This window comes from Lissotriton helveticus, chromosome 10 (genome assembly GCF_964261635.1).
Source record: "Lissotriton helveticus chromosome 10, aLisHel1.1, whole genome shotgun sequence".
Classification (NCBI taxonomy): domain Eukaryota; kingdom Metazoa; phylum Chordata; class Amphibia; order Caudata; family Salamandridae; genus Lissotriton; species Lissotriton helveticus.
This window is the reverse complement of record NC_136071.1, coordinates 1,167,670,583-1,167,688,502: the sequence shown is the minus strand read 5'-3', so window position 1 is coordinate 1,167,688,502 and position 17,920 is coordinate 1,167,670,583. Positions and strand designations below refer to the sequence as shown.

Sequence of the window (17,920 nt, the reverse complement as noted above, 5' to 3'; positions counted from 1 at the left end):
TAAGCACTGATACAGACGCATTAAGACTGTGATGAAAGGCAATGGACTAAGAGAATTCTATTTATCGCAGAAGTAAAAGGTGAGGCTAATACAGGGCATGGTCCAGAGTCGGGAACGGGCACGCAACGGGCAGAGTAGACGGGACCGTGGGACGTGGTCTACAGTCAAGTTCTATGTCTATGTTTGTTTCAAAGAGGCCCTAATGCACTGCATGAGGCACACACCACCTCAGAAGGTTAGTGCCTGGCAACATTCCTGAATTTCTTTACCAGTATTTGTTATTACCTCTCTCAAATTGGCACCCAAAGGTCAACTTGTTCAGATCAGTGCCAGGAGGGAACATTGGTCTCTGGTCATAGGATCTTCCGAGCGGCTTTCGCTGGTGACTCGAATAGCAGGACTCCCGCTTGTCAAGCATCCTCTGCTGGAACAGGGTCTTCAGTGGTGGGTTTATCAGCGTGGCTGCCTGGAGAAAGGGCACACGTCAAATAAGGGACAATTTCCTAAGATGCAAATTCAGCAAATTCATTGTATGTTGTTGTGCATACGTGTGTTCCATTGGGCATTTCATGTGTCTGGTGTTTGACTGCACAGCCTGCAGGTGTCCTGACTTTTTATAAAGACCAAGAGTGATCATGATCACTTAATGTAATTACATGGATGAGTTGGTGAATAAAATAGTTCCTCCTTTTGGAGACAGTACCTAGAGCTCCTCTCTCACTCACTTGTAAACCTCCTGTAAGGTGAAGGCAATCCCCTTCTCAAGTTTCTAGCTAGCTGGAGAAATCTGGGGGCACATTAGCGTGTCAGAGGAGCACAAACAGAAGAATACAACACAGACCATTGCACACTAACATTGAAAGAACCAAGCACTGAAACAAGAAACATCAAACAATCTTAGCACTGTTTTGCATTTTTCTGTATTTTTTAAACCTTGTAGATGTGTGCCACTCTCGCAATTTGATTAGTTACTCACTGGGTAAATACTATATATTAAGTTGGTGGATCCGGCAAATGGAAGATCCTCCCACTGAGCGGTTCTGAATGTGGTGTCCTGAGCCTTTCAGCCTCTAGAATGGTAAATACAAATGGCAGCAGGTGAATGCCTCAGCTGACTCACTGGGGGTGAGTCTGTACCCTCAAAGACTCTGCACGCCCTCCCCACACACCTGTTTTTTTTACCTGTGCCTTAAACTATGTATAGTCAAGACAGTTTTGAGGGTCTGGCGGCTGGATCTAAACTTGGAAAATCTATAAATGAATAGTTACTACAGTAAGTAATTTTCCCATATTCTTACGCCTAAATCCTTTAAGTCCTAGATTTACAAGAATGAACTACAACAGGACAGGGTACCATACTATCTATTACGCAATATAATATAAGCCATATTCTCGGGGTGGATGGAGGACAGAGCATGGGACCGGAAATCTGACAGGCAGTGTTTGAAGATAGTATGAGATAGTATGAGAAATAGCCCCATGTACTGCTTTATAGATGACCTCAATGAGTCCATACTTATGAAATAAGTAGAGGCTTCTGTGGATTAAACTATTTAATCATGGATACCTTGAGGCAGCTAAAGACCCTCAAGCAAAGAACTCTTGACAAGACAGGACCCTATCCAGTTAAGTACGGTGGCAATGTCAGCATGCGTAGAAAGAGTAGGACCCTCAAAGTTGATCAAAAAAAGTTTGAGGACTTTTGAAATGTTTCAGTCTGAGTAAACAAAACTAATTATGTCTTTAAACAGTTGTGCCATTAAGGAGTTTTTTCTACTTCATAAAATAGATCTGGAAAAAGAAGTTGGAAAGAAAGTGTCTTGATTCAGATGAAAATCAGAAACAACCTTTGAAAAACCATAAGTATGAGTCCCTTGTAAAAATAAATATGCATATTTCACCGATAGAAGGCCAGCAGATATCAAAGTCTATGGGATGTAAAACAAAGCAATGAGGACACTGTATCAGTCTCGCACCAAGTAAGGGTCGTGATAGGAGTAAGTAGATAGAGGAGTATGGAGAAATGCCTCTACAGCCTTATTTAGGAACTTAGACGTGCATCTTCTGGTGTGCTTTGTAAGGTCAATAGCCCGGAAGATTTGCAGAAATAGGTCTGCATGCTCGAGTGAGCTAAAGGAGCAATAGATTAAAATATTTCCTCTGTGGAACATGGGTGAATTTAAATTTCTTTTCAAAGAGCCCAACAACTGACTAGTAGCTATGATTTCAACTCAAACTTTCAGGCATTCGATGTCCAGGTTCAGCAAATGAGAAGAGATAAATGATGTAGCCCCTGTGAATGGAAGTGGAGTACCTCCACCAGGATTATCAGATCAGAGACACAGATGTAGATGGAGCAAAACAGAGCTGCCAAACTAATCCCGTCACTCGTAACTGGATGATTACTTCTCTAATAATGGCTAGGAGAGGCTACACAATAAAGAAGCTTTCCATTGCGCATAAGAGAAAACACATTTCTCAGAGTATTGATTTTCCCCATTCGGGGTGTAACCCAGATATGCTAGTGGTTATTTTGAAATGTTAAAAGATCCATGTAGAAACCTCAACATGAGCACCCAGCTGAGTTTACTGCCATATACAGAGGAAATAGATGAAAGAGTCTTCAGCACCTTGGAGAGGTGCGTCTTTTTCTTTGAGTGGCAAGATATTCAGCAACTAAAGTTGTCAAGGCAGGGTTAAAGGTAAATCTTCACTGCTGTCATTGTCACCACGACCTAGGTGAAGATGAGCTTGATGATGAGTTACAGCCACAAAATATTTGGTTTGTGTTCTCATGGGAATGTGAAAGTAAGCATCCTCCAGATACATTGCAGACAGGCAATCCCCACATTGGAGAGAGGGACATTTCTCTGCTATGGTCACTATCTAGAAGTGACCATAGCAGACTGAAGAGGATTAATTGAAGAAAAATAGATCGCGGTTCATGCGATACACACCCGACTGTGAAGAATCTATTCAAGAAGACGATCACTATCTAAGCGTATACATTGAATCGATTGCCCCCCTATTAAGAATTTTAATTGTGCAAATATCTGCATCTGTCCAAACTACAGGCGGAAGACGTGGGCAAGGAGTAAGGTCAATATGAGGTTTTTCAGTGACCAAAACCTAGCCATCCCAGCTCATATCATATACAGATTAGAATCATAGTAAGACTAAAGACCACGGTGCTGTCAAAGAAGGGTCTAAGGCACTATACTCGGACTCTTAAAACCATGGTGCTGTCAAAGAGAAGTCTAAGGCACTATACTCGGACTCTTGCCTCACAGATTTCAAGTATGCTTGACTCCTGTAGATTGGCCCTAGACAATGCTTTTTACTGAGGTTACTGCCTGCAGCACTCAAATCCTGGTAAGCAAGATTACTCCCTTCTGCTCAGACCTTCACATTTCAGCTGAGAGAGCTCTTCTGAAGGACCTGAGCACTTGCCACATTTAGAAGAGTCTTCAAGTCATTACAGCTTGATTATTAAACTACACTGAAAAAACTGGTACAATTGTGTTCTGATTCCACCCAGAATCGCTCCTTCTTCAGTGGAAGGCGTTAATACTCCTGCAGAATTAGTTTGTCCTTTAAAACATGAGACTGTGGAGGACAATAACAGGGGCTCTTAAATGTACTCTTAAGCACTTTAGAAACCTCTGGAGAGTAGTTTGGCTTTTTCAGACTTCATGTGCCGCATATTACTGTCTCTTTAACAAGTGTGCGGAAGCAACAGCGGTTTAGTCAGGCGGCATGATTGGAGATTCAGGAGCATCCATTTAAAAAATAAAATGCACAAGCCATTTGAGAACCAGAGAATGAAGAGCCCTCCAAAGAGACAGCCCTGACCCTGGTTCAGCTGACACCTGTCCTTAGTGTCAGTGTCTGTCTCGTGTCAGTATCAAGGAAAGGCTTTGGTGCTGGAGGGTAAGGCTGCAGAGAGAGCAAAAAAGGAGCAGAAAGGTCAAGAATTACATTTTGGGGTTCAGGAGTTGAGAGACTCCATAGAGTCTGTGTATAACCCACTAGTAGGGCAGGCCATTCCTGAGTCAGGCACTGGGCTTCATACACAGCTGTGCTGGTGTAGTGTACTATTGAGCACTGAGTACAAGGAACAAAGGTTGTGGGCTTTCAAGACAAATAATGTGGGATCATCTAATCTTGTCAATTAAGGTACAGAACAAATACCTTATTCTTACTGGAGGCTTTCGTACGTGGAGCATATTGAAGAAGGTCCAGCCAGTTTGTTAAGCAGCAAAATAGATTTTGAAATAACAGACTCCCTAGGTTTTCGAATAAAGATATTACCGAATTGACCTATGGAAGGACCTTTAAAAGAAAGCACATGGGAAACCTTTACCTGATCCAGTTTCATCAATGTAGATGCATTGTGTAGGGTTATTTCTAGCAGAGCTTTAGAATGTTACACATGTTTTGTGACTGTTTAATAAAAGGGTGCTGATCTTTGAGTCTCCTTTTCGGGTGCAAATACCTGCCATTCTCATCTGACATGACTTGTGGATGAAATATTTCAACAAAAAAGCAGACATCCAAGGACCCGCTGGTGCTTATCAGGACGCACAGGAGTACAGATGGGTTGGAGCTAGATGACGAAGATTGGCGAGAGGCGGTCTCCTCTCCGAGGGTGGTAGCGATACAGATGAGGCTCAGATTAATGCAACTGAAGATTTTACACAGGTCATATGTAATGGGGCCTCATCTAGTTCGTATGGGTCGAGTGGACAGTGGGGAATGTCGGAGGGGGTGCGGAGAGCTTGGAACCTTCATGCATATATTGTGGCACTGTACAGAGGTGCAGGAGTACTGGGTGAAGATCCATGATACGCTGCAAGACGTCCTGGGGGTGGAGATACGTCCGGAGGCGCGCAGGTGCATATTAAACGCTTGGGAACCCACATATCTGAGTGTGTATGGGAGACAATGGGTAACATTGGCATGTATGGTAGCTAAACGTAACATTGCCCAGCTGTGGGGAGCCAGTCAGCCACCCTGGGTTGTGAATTGGGTAGAAGACTTGGATTGGCACATGTTCAGGGAGAGGTCGGTCTATGTAGCCAGGGGTTGTCCTGAGAAGTGGGGGAAGGTATGGGAGGCTTGGAATCGATACTGTGGAGATATCTGTACGCCCCCGATACGTCTGGAAGAAGTGGAGGCGCATTAGTACCTGTGATCCATTATCTATATTTTGTATTAATTATTCTGAACGTATGGAAATGTAACATTGACAAGTGTGAGAGCTGCTAATGTCACCTGATGTCTTTCTTTGTTGTTTTGTTAATAAAAAGATTTTTTTTTTTTAAAAGCAGACATCCTCAGGAGCCATCAAGGTGCTCAGCATTTGTCTCAGACTCAGATATCATCCTGACTATCCGTGGTGGGATCTGATTACGTCATGCGTCTCCTTAGCGGTAAAATGCACCACTCAGCAGGGGGAAACACTACAAGTGATTTTTATAAAGGATATTGCAAGAAAACCAGTAAGAAAAATGTTCGTGGATCGAATCCGTGCTGAAATCCTTCAATGCTAAAGGTTCTATAGCATTCATGTCACCCGGAAGGCAACATGCACATTGTAGTAAAGCTTGTGAGGGGTGCCAGTGAGCAGATTCTCTACCAGTGCCGCTGAAAAGGGTCCAGCGAATGAAGAGAAGGTGCAACTCGTTGCAAAAGCGGCCACGCGTGAACAAATGTATTTTAATTTTAATTTTAGTAAAGCCAAAAATTGTGGCCAAAGTTCTTAGTACTGAGAAAAAAATGTTAGAAGGCTTTCATTTAGATTTGGTGTCACACAGCTATGCGGAACAGTGGGACTTACCAAAGCTCCTGGTTTCTGTTCGGATAACTTTATAAAGCGAAATCAAGGCCTACATTTAGAAAGTTGCAGTAACTGATGATTCTTACATCTGTTTATGTTTATGGCATACATGATTATGGCTGTATATTATCAGAAGAATAATAATGTGAAGTTTTACGAAGCATATTTATTGTGTAATAGGAGTTATATCAGTTTTTAAAAGGCACACTCATCTAAAACCAGCAGTAATATTAATTAAGCCATTATTGGGGCCAGATGTGAATCGGTAAATACCGGTTCGGTAAAAGGGGGAAAACTTAGAAGGGTGGCAGGGTGTCACTTTGACACCGTTGCACCTCTCAATTGTGTATGGGTGCACATGTGGCACTGAAATAATTTGCTTGAAATTGCTTTTTTGGGGCTTTTCGTTATTTACCACCAACTTGTAGTTGGTGGTAAATAACGAATCCTAACATGGGAAAAGCACTCATTTAAGTGCTGCCTACATTAGGAATTCGGTAATTTACCGAATCGGTATTTAAGAATTCGGTAATTTACTGATTCCTTAAATTACCGATTCGGTAAATTACCGAATCCTTAGATTAGGCCCCTACATCAGAAAAGCCTAATACCGGTCGGTAACCGTTACCGACCGGTATTAGGCTTCCCACATCTAGCCCTTGGTGTCAAAGAAGCGTCTCAAATCTAGTTTGGCCTACTTAAAAACAGCCAAACACACATTTCTCTAGTTTATTGACATCGTTCAGGGAGTGGGTGCCTGAATTAATTGAATTATAGTAGAGAGATCACAAAATTAAGCTAAGGAGGTGCAAGTTTTGTCATGTATTCCCATGAGGCAAGAAAAGCCCCCATGATGCAGATACCGTTATCTGACGCAGTCACACTACGGCACAGGAACGTGTTATCTGATTAGGTCATAACGCTTGAGATCTAATTAGACAAGCGACATTCCTCCAGCCCCTGATAAGGCATACGACGTTCTCATAACAAATCAAACCTATGACAACCTGGAAAATCCGTGCGGCCATTGTTTTGATTTCACAGAGAACTTCAGTAAAAGAATGTGCTAACGAGCAAGTCGTATGACATCTTTATTGACGTATCTATGTCCATCCTTACGTCAATCTCGGCACCTTTAAGGTATAAATATTGCCGATCTTGCCCTATGCAAACACACGCGTGGTGACGAGACGGAGCAGCCATACTTGCCGAAGCCAAGAGCAGAGCAGACCCCGCTGGCAGCAGCCCCGCCTTCCTGACGCGCTGAGAGACGCGCTGCTATCTCCTGCCGAGAGACCCAGCACCGGCGCTTTCGGGCAGCCCTCGCAGGCGGCCTGGAATATCGAGAGCAGAGAAAGAGATACCATTCCTCATTTCATCCTAACTTCCAGGTACAGAACTGAATAACCCCTCACAGAGAATTCTTTAGTTATTCACTTGGCAAAAACAAACTTAACTTAAACTGTAACTTTCTATTCCCGCCCACGCATTAGACTTAGGTCAGGTACACGGGGTAGGCGTATTTAGAAACACCAGTTGAGTACGTTTAGTCAAATGTATATGTGTATGTAATATATTTTAATCATTTTAAACATCATATGGCTCAGAAACCATATCAATGTTTTTACAGTATTATTTTATACTATTGCTTTTAATGTATGCACTTTACTTAACTATAAGTATTGCAATAATATCGATCCATTTCTCTTGTACGAGAAAAGAGACTGATCAATAAATAACACCTTTTTATTGAACACGCCCGTCTCTTCCTTTTCTCTACAATCTGATGAGACTAAGAATGCACGTACTGACTGAGTAAAATAATTGCCTTGTGCTCACACGACTCTGGAGATACACTCTTGATTAGGGGAGAGCAAAGTTGTCATGTTCTATGGTTGTCAGAAACTAAATCCCTTCTTGTCTAATCAGGGGAGTTAATTCTTTCCTGAACATTCGAGAAAGTTTCTAGCGAACTCTGAGCTACGCTGGCAAACCCAAAACTTAAGTCTAGTATCGACAGTAGTAGACCTAGTTAACGTCTGGCCTAGGCCTTTACTGCTGTAGGTATTATTCCAATGCGCAGAGCCTATTGGGAAGATAGGAACTACACTACATGGCGCCCAACGCGTTTGGAAAGGGCGATAAAACTAACGTAAGACATTTAGAGTAACTCAGTCGTGCTTTCTCACTCAGACCCCTTTTCCCAAATTCTCCAAAGACGTCTGGAGTGGGTGAAAGGTAATATCCTCCAAAACCTCGCAGGAGGGAACTCCTATGTATGGTTCTTGGTACAGTCAACGTTGAAGGATACACTGTTCCGAAATATTGTGCATCTAATCTTTGTTCCATTAGAAACCTGATCTGCAAACAAACATAATACCATCCTGTCGGTAAAATGGGAGACAGTGATGAAGAAAGAGAGGCAGTTAGATTAGCAGCTGAAATAGCAGCAGCAGATACTGCACTAAAGGATGCAGACGCGGATATAATACTCATTCCGGTCAGCAAAAGGAAATCTATAACCTTAAAACTTATAGAAAATGGACTGACACCTAGAGGTGGCACAGTCATATTCGTAATTGAGGCACACGAATATCGGCAGACAGAGGTATACTATACATGGATACATTTTCCAGCAGCAAATGCTGTAACAAAGTACTTCCACTATTACAAAATAGAGGTACCACCTGACATTTACACTCCTTTAGAGGAGGTGGAAGTACCACTCAAATTCCAAGAGCATTTGCTCTTATTTGATGGCGCCCTAATACATAACAATCACATTACAAGGCTCGGTCCTTTAGGTAGGCCAGGAGCAACGTGGCCGGTCTTAGCCGGATACACACCACACCCAGACATCGAAGGGATGTCTACTGGAGAGCTGTTAATACAGCTAAAACAATTACTAAAAATTCATAGACAATTAGTCCAGTATGTAATGCGGACTTCAACAATTCAGCCAGCGATTAAACTTCCACAGCTGACCCCTCACCAGGGGAACACAAATAAAATTACACCACAGAACATCCAATCCTGCCTAGGTAAAGTTCCGGCTAAACGGGAACAGATACCATTCTGGTTGGCACAGAAAATCACCCAAATAGAGGCGGTGTTTCCTGACACCACCCCGCTAGAAAAACACAGGATTCTGACTATATGTCTCCCAATGGGAATCGCACCACACATAGAGGACTGTGACACTTGGGGTACAGTCTTTGCTTCAATCTACACAAAAACGCACAGTGTTCCATCCATTTCGGTAATACCAGATGTGCTAAAACAAATTCAAGATGAATACGGTCCAGAACCAGCTTTAACTCTTGGTATGAAATTACTGAAAGACTTCAAGCAGGTCTCGGCTATATTATTAGCCAATATAAAAGGTGAAGCAGCAAACGTGGCGATCCGCCAAAGGTTAAAAGAGACAGATATAGCAGACCAACCAGCTGAAATTGCCAGAATCATAGAAAAATCCTATGAGGAACTAGGTAGAGATAGTTTAGGGGGAATACCAGTAAAACCGCAACTGACTGAAAGTCCAGAAAAAATATTTTTTAATAATTCACCAAAAAAGAACTGGGATGGAAACAAACAATCCAATCCAAAAGAAAATAAATTCCAGTCCCGAGGAAGGTCTCCTAGGCGAAGGGAGAAATCTCCGAACCAGAGACACAGGTCACCCCAGAGTGACCCCTCTGGGAAAAGATATAACCTTAGAAATAGGGATAATATTAAAAAACCTGATAGATATCAAGACATTGATACACGTCCCTCTCAATCTTTTCAGAATTCCTCGCAGAAATCGGAAAGAAGAGGACGATCAGAACAAAGAGAAGAGCACGCCAAGTCCAAAGACAAGGAACCTGCTCAGCTAAAAAAGAAATTACAATTTCCAAAAAAGAAGGTAGCCAGTATCAAGGTAGTTAACAATGCCGAGAATACTGAGGACACAACTGAAAAACGGAGAGTGGGCTCAGACAATGCTAGACAGCGCAGCAGAAGTGAGCATAGCTCGCAAAGTCCTTATGAATCATCTGGAGACAGTGGACACGAATGAATATCTTCAAGTGGAAACTGCAGACACCAGAGTTAGCAAACCCCACAAGATATACGAGATAACATTACGTATAGAGGGAGATAAGACTAGGAAAATAAGGGGACTATTTTGGGATAATCTCTCTAAGGGTTATGATATCCTTCTAGCTGAAAAAGACTGGCCACCAGAGTTTGTTAGGGAGTGCCCTCATGGCGAAGAAATAATTATGCCTGCCTTCTCGAATCAAATCCCGATTCATAAAAAATATACACTTGCCAGAAAGTGGGCAGTGGCTCTAGCACCTGCTTTATATAAAAATCATGTAGGATGGGATGAGGACTCCCCTCCTCACAAAATCCAGTTAAAATCACAACCTACTGCACAAAGGCAGTACCCAATTAAGCAAGAAGCTAAAAAACAGGTAAATGAAATACTAGATCAGCTAGAATACCAGGGGGTGATTGAAACTTGCACCTCACAAATGAACAATCCTTTGTTTCCGGTCTCCAAACCAGACAATACATATCGTCTAGTTTTGGATTACCGACACCTTAACACATGTTGCAAAACCTTTGCAGTGCAAAACTCACACAGTGCTGCACTAATGAATAACATAGTGCGCAAAAAATACAAAACAACCTTGGACATCTCCAATGGATTCTTTTGTCAAAACATAGCACCAGAGAGCAGATATTTAACTGCATTCTCGGTAAATGGCACTCAAAAACAATTCTGTCGGTTAGCCCAGGGGTACAAGAACAGCCCGGGGGTATTCTCAGCGAGAGTAACAGAATTACTACAACTATATGATGATGAAGCATTATCTTATGTCGATGACATTTACTTAACAGATGATGACTTGGAGACTCACTTGAAAAGAGTGAACACCATAATACTTGGGTTCGCAGCAGAGGGTTACAAATTCAACTTTAAAAAATCCAGAATTGCCCATCTGACAGTCCTATTCTTAGGATATGAATTATCAAGTGAAGGCAAAAGCCTGGCTGACAATTTCCTAGAGAAATGTGCCGTAATCCAAGCTCCTAAAACACTAAAAAACCTACAGTCAATTCTAGGCTTCCTAAATTTCGGAAGAACATACATTGCAAATTACGCAGAAAGGGTCAAACCCCTTTATGATCTAATTAAACCAGACTTTAAAAGATCCAATTGGACTCAAACACACACAGAAATTTTGAGATCCTTACAAACAGACATGCTAATTAAAACAAAATTAGAAACACGTGATAACACACGCAATCTTGTGATTCGAGTCATCCCAGGGAGATGCGGATTCACATACCTGACCTCTAATGAGGGAGAAAAGGTACCAATTGCATTCAAATCACACTTGTACACAGAAGCTGAACAGAAATTCAGTAATACAGGAAAAATCATTCGTGCAGTTCAAACCGCAATAGCTAGAGAAAAAGACATAGCTGACGGTAGACATATCACAGTCAGAACAGCAGAATCAGCCTTTGAGGCACTAACAACACCGTGTAATTTACCAACAACAACATTGAATCCGGAATGGATACAATGGGTGAATTCAATCACAACGGACAAAGTATACTACTACTTTGATCCAGAACTAGAGGAAGTAAAAAATCTAAAGTATGAAAAGACGTATCCTCTGCCAATCGACATTCTGCCTCTACGACATTACGCCTGTGTAATCTATACAGACGGACATGCTCAACCCCCCGTTTGGGGAGAACAAGCATACAACCCCACATGTGAGATTACAAAAGAAGTGTGGCGCGGAGGTAAACTAAAACCTCTATTAACAAAATCACACTCAGTAGAAACTAATTCAGAACAACAAACTGAAATAATAGCATTGAAAATGGCGCTAGATAATGCGGATCGCGAATTCCCGACACTTATAGTGTCAGATTCATATTACTGCGTCAAATCATATAATAGCGATTTGCAGGCATGGATTCAAAACGGTTACAAAGATGACACAGCTGCACCAATAAAGCAGAAACTGCTCTGGGAACAAATAGCTCTTTTACAAAGACTCACGTGACACACTCACTGAGTCATCAGCGTGATGGCGTTCACGTTGTAGGGAATTCATTGGCTGAAGCAGCCGCAGCGGCAGCCACTAAATCGGCTCCCGTAGTTCGAAAAAAGCGTACATTAAAATACATTGACGGTGAAAACAGTGCTGGCGGTGAAAACGTCATCAAAAGGTGACTGCTCAGCGTTACCGATCAACTATCCACTCAATTATACATACATAATCGATGCAAACTCCGTCCCTTTTGCTCGAATCCCTGGAGTGGGGGATAGAGTGATTCCAAACATGGGCAGGAGAAACTTGTTAATCGCAGACGCACATATGGGCGAGGGTCTCAGACACCTTAAATTAAAAGATTCTCTGGAAGAATTACAATCACGGTACTGGTGGCCAGGCATGAGCCTGCATCACACCATGTTTGTAAAAAACTGCCCAAACTGCAACAGAGATCACAGTGGGGAGAGAAACAGTTTAATACCTCGTCGTATCAAGGCAGATAATATCACCAGTAAAAAGCAGGGCTTGCGATTAACATATACAGGCTAGTTTCCACTTATAATGTCGATCCTCAGCACTCGGCTGACGTCCGGACTGTTATACAAAGATTTGCGAGTCTAAATGGCATATACGCTAAGAGCATGTTACGTTTGACCATTGTCTTCACTCTAGCCCTCCGGCCGGGGGGGAAACATGGCCAAATGAGCACAGCCCAGCGGGAATCTTCTCACTTCCTTCCTGAGGGTACGGGATGGTGTAAAGAAAAAACCAAGGCAGAAAGCAATCTATAATGGAAAGGATATTAGGTTCGGGAGCTGGGTGGGTCAAACATCTAATAAGTGTCCAACGTAGTCTAAATAACTTGCCAAGAAATTCTCTGAAGGGATTCAGTCCGTACGAATTATTATTTGGAACTAGAATGATTATCTCTGACCTCGACAGTCAGACTTCAGTGGTTAAAGAAAAAAGCTTTGATGTCAAAGACCGTTTGGCTATTTTGCAGGACTTAAACAAAACAAGAAAAGACCTGAGCAACATACAGTTGAAACAACAGCCAACAACCACTGAAGAATCACCACCTGTCCCAGCAAGACCTGTCTGGATTCCAAAAGTCGGGGATCTAGTCAGGGAGAAGATCGCGGTAAAGAAGGAATTTGGGCCTTCTTACAGAAAAGCAGTTCCTGTCTTGTCTGTCAACGGGACAAGATCAGTTGTACTACCGCCACTTGCTGGTAAAAAGGAGAACCGAGTTGTATCCATCGACCTGGTAAAACCACAACATGTGGCCGATAACAAACAGTAGGCCAAGTGGACTCCCAATAAGTAGCAGAACACCAAGGTTTGCTACCAGTACAGAGGTCCTAACGAAGAGGCTCATCACATTCGAAACGCCTACAGAAGAACAACAAGGACTATGCAACAATGCAATAGAACTAAGACCTCTGAAAACCCAAATAAAAACATTTAGCAGAGACACACCAATCTATAATGAAGTACCAAGTGAAAATGCAAGAAACAAAAATCCTGAAGCAATTGGAACAATTGACAGAACTGCATCCGGCTACTTCATAAACTTCGATGATTCCTCTGAAAGCCTCAGTGAATCAAAGACACAGCCATCATCAAAAACCTTTAAAGAAAAAGCTAATGAACTTTTGAACCAACTGAAAGAAACATATCTGATTTCTCCATGGATTGAATTTTGGGTGGGTTTTGGTGCATTTATCCTCATACTTTGGCTCATCATGGTATTAACTTTGGGACGCTTCATTGAGGGAAAATATGCTAAAATGGACACAGCAAGTCAGAACATCAACTTGATCCTCAAACCACACACATCTTCACACGTCGAGAAAAGAGAACTTTCTTCAGCCAACTTCACAGCCAATCCGATACCTGGTGGGGTAGCCTGGGACAACACTGACTATGAAATTTATGGTCCGGTCGAAATCCTGAAATATCCACACCAAATTAAGATCTCCTTGAGTGACTTTGTAAAACCAAACTCATTTGCTGATGATTGGGACTTCGAAAGCATTAATAACATGATGTCTGATTTAGTAATGTCTGCTAAATTTACCAAACATGATTATTTGCAGGGTTCTACAAATTATGACAGTATGTATTGCTATAACCACTATGGTAATCACTTTTTACATAGATCTGCACAACCTAGAAATGTGTTAAATTATAATCAATGGGAACATTGTGCAACACCTCCAAAAGGGAGCTCAAGAACCGTTTACGACAAATATTCATATTTTTCAGGTTTTAACACAAGTAATGCTGAAACATTTTATTTTAAATTATCAAACAAGACAGGGATGAAAACCATGATAACCAACACAAAATTGTTATATTCAGACTCATTTTTTGAACAAATGAATACTTTTGGATTTGATTATTGGGACAAAAATGTTGATTTGAAAAGTGTTTGGGGTACAAAAGAATGGCAAGTACAGGGTTTAGAAGCTTTGTTTAGAGCTTGCATGATCCCAGAACAAATGATATTTTTAAATGACACTGTTCAACAAACCACCTGTCTTGGCCTAGCCAAAATCAAAGATTTAAATAAACCGTCTATTCCAAAGCCAACAATGTTTAGCAATAGCTCTGATACGGATGAAGAGATAGACGTAAACCATATATTAAACCAAAACAGAACACATCCTGATTGGAAACAATGGTTGATCTGGCCCACAGATACAAATAACTGTCAAGACAGATTCCCGAATAAAACACAGGGGTTCAAAATGACCAGGCCAGACCCTAGATATCCCCAAAGACATCACCCAGGGATAATAACAACCTACAGTGTGGGCAAATTATGCCTTCAATGGCTACAAACTTCCACACTGCCTGAAATTAAGCAACACCTAACTTTACTTACTGATGGTGCTGACTTGCGTGATTTCATTTTGGGACCACGCAAACAGCGTCAGAAGCGTTTCATAGCAGCCTCTGTATATGCAGCATACAATGAGGCCTGGAAGGTTAATCAAATTGAAACAGCAGAGAGAATACGGGAAATTGACCGTATTAATTTGGAAAAATCACTTTCTGTAGTGGACAATGGGTTAATGACTCTGTCCTCCAGAATTTTTTCATTGGACAGCATTGTGTCTTCAGCAATCGATATATTATCGCAAGACTTACTGTTATTACAACATGGTCAGTCACAGTTGCGTTCTATTGTACAGCTTGGCTGGACGTTACAAAATCTTCGTTCAGGCTATGTGCCTTGGCGTTTAATCAACACAACGTCACTATTCCAAATCTTTAACCTTACTGATAGACAAATCGGTATGGCGCAAAAGGGTGCTGATTATACAATCTTGAGCATTGAAAAACTAGAAAGATTACCAATGACAATGTCAGAACGACCTGTCAGTGAATGGATAATACACGGAATCATAAATATTCCAATCTCAACCTTCAGGTTTCAATACTGCCAAAAATATATACAGGCTGGCATGTATGAGAAATTGGGAAAGGGGTACCTTAAAACAACTTGGAACCTGCCCTATTCACATGCATGTGTCAGTAATAAAGGACAGAAAGTGTTTCTTAGTGGCAACAATTGTGCTATGTCACTAAGCGGCACGCTTCTGTGTAACGGAATTAGTTTGCATGGAGCCTGTGAAGGGAATTCATACAACCTTTCATGTCACCAGCAAGGCGCACCTGCAACTGAAATAGAACCATTCTTTCAAAGACTCTATAATGGGAGTTACATTCTTATTGTAGACCGCAGATGTTGTAGTCTTACGCCCGGGACTCCTTATCTAGTAACTACGACTGCGAAGGTCAAGTGCTGTGTCCCCAGCTCCTTTCCAGACAGGGAGGCAAGGGCATGGCCCAATTTGAAAATTACTTCTATTCGAATAGATACTTTAAGCAGAATGAAAACAGTGCTTCTTCAGACGCCTACAAGGCTCACGTCATCAAAAGAAACGTATGATCTACAAGTCGCAAGGACGACTGCAGAGATACATACATTATTATCAACTAATTCACCCGTACATTTCGCGGAAATCCTGAGCGAAATCTTAAATATTTCTGATACCACTGGGGTCTCAAAGGTATTTAAGACAGTATTTTCGATGGCATTAACACCATTCAAAGCCATACTGGGTATTTTTCCAGATTTCGTCCATTCGATTTTTGGCGGACTTCCCCTGATCCTGGGACTAATTGCAGGAATCCTATTTTTAGTCCTTATTTTTCGTTATGGCAACCCATGTCACAGATCAAACTCTCGCGACAATGGAAGATACAATCCTAGCCATTGGATACCGGGACCGGATATCAAAAATCCTGGGACTCTCCCGGCTTAGAGACCTGAACATGACTTGGTTTCTATCATTTCGACCAATGTGGCAAAGGTGTGTTTTACCTGTATTAAGGTGTCTGCTATGCGGAGAAGAATGCGTGTTAGACACCTGTCTGACGCTACAATCGGATGCGCCAGTGGATGCAGATACATTGTTGGTTCCTACCAAGGTTCACGCTTTGTGCTGCCCTCAAAGGCTGCCAATCCTGATGACGGCATTCGTGGAGTCTTCACCACTACGATTGAAGAGTAGTGAAGTTCAAGATGAAAGCAGCATCGATCAGGTACGACCTTCTGTCAGCAATGCGAATCAGAATGTCAATGGAGGCAATCATGCGCACGAATGCATGGTTACACCTATTTCCGACTTAGTGGAACTTTCCCATGAAGCTGTTGACAGTTTTTTCGAAAGCCTTAATGATATGATGTTCTCTCCAGAACAGAAATAGAGACTTTTGAGCAAGCTCGCACACGGCGTTCCCTGAATTCGGCCTTCAACTTTGAAAATAAAGTCACATGAACAATTTTTCTCACCAGTTCACGGACAGCAATTTTTTTAGCAGCCCCAAATTAATTTTTACAAAAATTTCGGGACACTTATCTTCTGCTTAAAGTAAGAAACTATTCCTAGAGAACTAAGATTTCTATTTTTAGATACTTTATAAACTTTAGTTGCCCACTGGTATGTTCACAAATATTTTATTATGTGATGAAATGGTCTCGAACTTTCTTTCTGTATAGCCGTATTAAGAGCCATTTCATGTGTATTTCTCATATACCATATAAGCAATAATGTATACAAATGCGTGTTTACTTTGGCATTTAATTCATAGCTTGAGTGCATACGATACATATGACTGCAATTTTTCAGTATATTTGAACGTTTCAAAATGCATTTATGTATTTTGGGGTGGTAAGGTATACACTATACTCTATAGTATGTTGTACTATGTTATACTATGCATAGATTAGTAAATATGACCATAGTTAGCGTGGAGTGGGTGTCATGTATTCCTATAGGTTCTGAATCGATCCCCCTAGTTTAACCTATTCTGGTTAAACTAACTATCAAGTTAACTAACAGTCAGCCCATGAGGCAAGAAAAGCCCCCATGATGCAGATACCGTTATCTGACGCAGTCACACTACGGCACAGGAACGTGTTATCTGATTAGGTCATAACGCTTGAGATCTAATTAGACAAGCGACATTCCTCCAGCCCCTGATAAGGCATACGACGTTCTCATAACAAATCAAACCTATGACAACCTGGAAAATCCGTGCGGCCATTGTTTTGATTTCACAGAGAACTTCAGTAAAAGAATGTGCTAACGAGCAAGTCGTATGACATCTTTATTGACGTATCTATGTCCATCCTTACGTCAATCTCGGCACCTTTAAGGTATAAATATTGCCGATCTTGCCCTATGCAAACACACGCGTGGTGACGAGACGGAGCAGCCATACTTGCCGAAGCCAAGAGCAGAGCAGACCCCGCTGGCAGCAGCCCCGCCTTCCTGACGCGCTGAGAGACGCGCTGCTATCTCCTGCCGAGAGACCCAGCACCGGCGCTTTCGGGCAGCCCTCGCAGGCGGCCTGGAATATCGAGAGCAGAGAAAGAGATACCATTCCTCATTTCATCCTAACTTCCAGGTACAGAACTGAATAACCCCTCACAGAGAATTCT

The 17,920-nt window shown here is 41.9% G+C and overlaps 1 protein-coding gene across 2 annotated transcripts in view; it reads right to left on the bottom strand.

Moving 5' to 3' along the window:
- The window catches only part of EFHB (EF-hand domain family member B), a 250,589-nt gene that overhangs the window by 185,846 nt on the left and 46,823 nt on the right, over positions 1 to 17,920 (bottom strand). Inside the window, exon 4 of one of the 2 annotated variants that reach the window (XM_078663999.1) lies at positions 286 to 466. In XM_078663999.1, coding sequence (XP_078520125.1) covers positions 286 to 466 — 181 coding nt within the window. The remainder of the gene's footprint in view (positions 1 to 285; positions 467 to 17,920) is intronic. The other variant, XM_078664000.1, reaches the window with a different exon arrangement.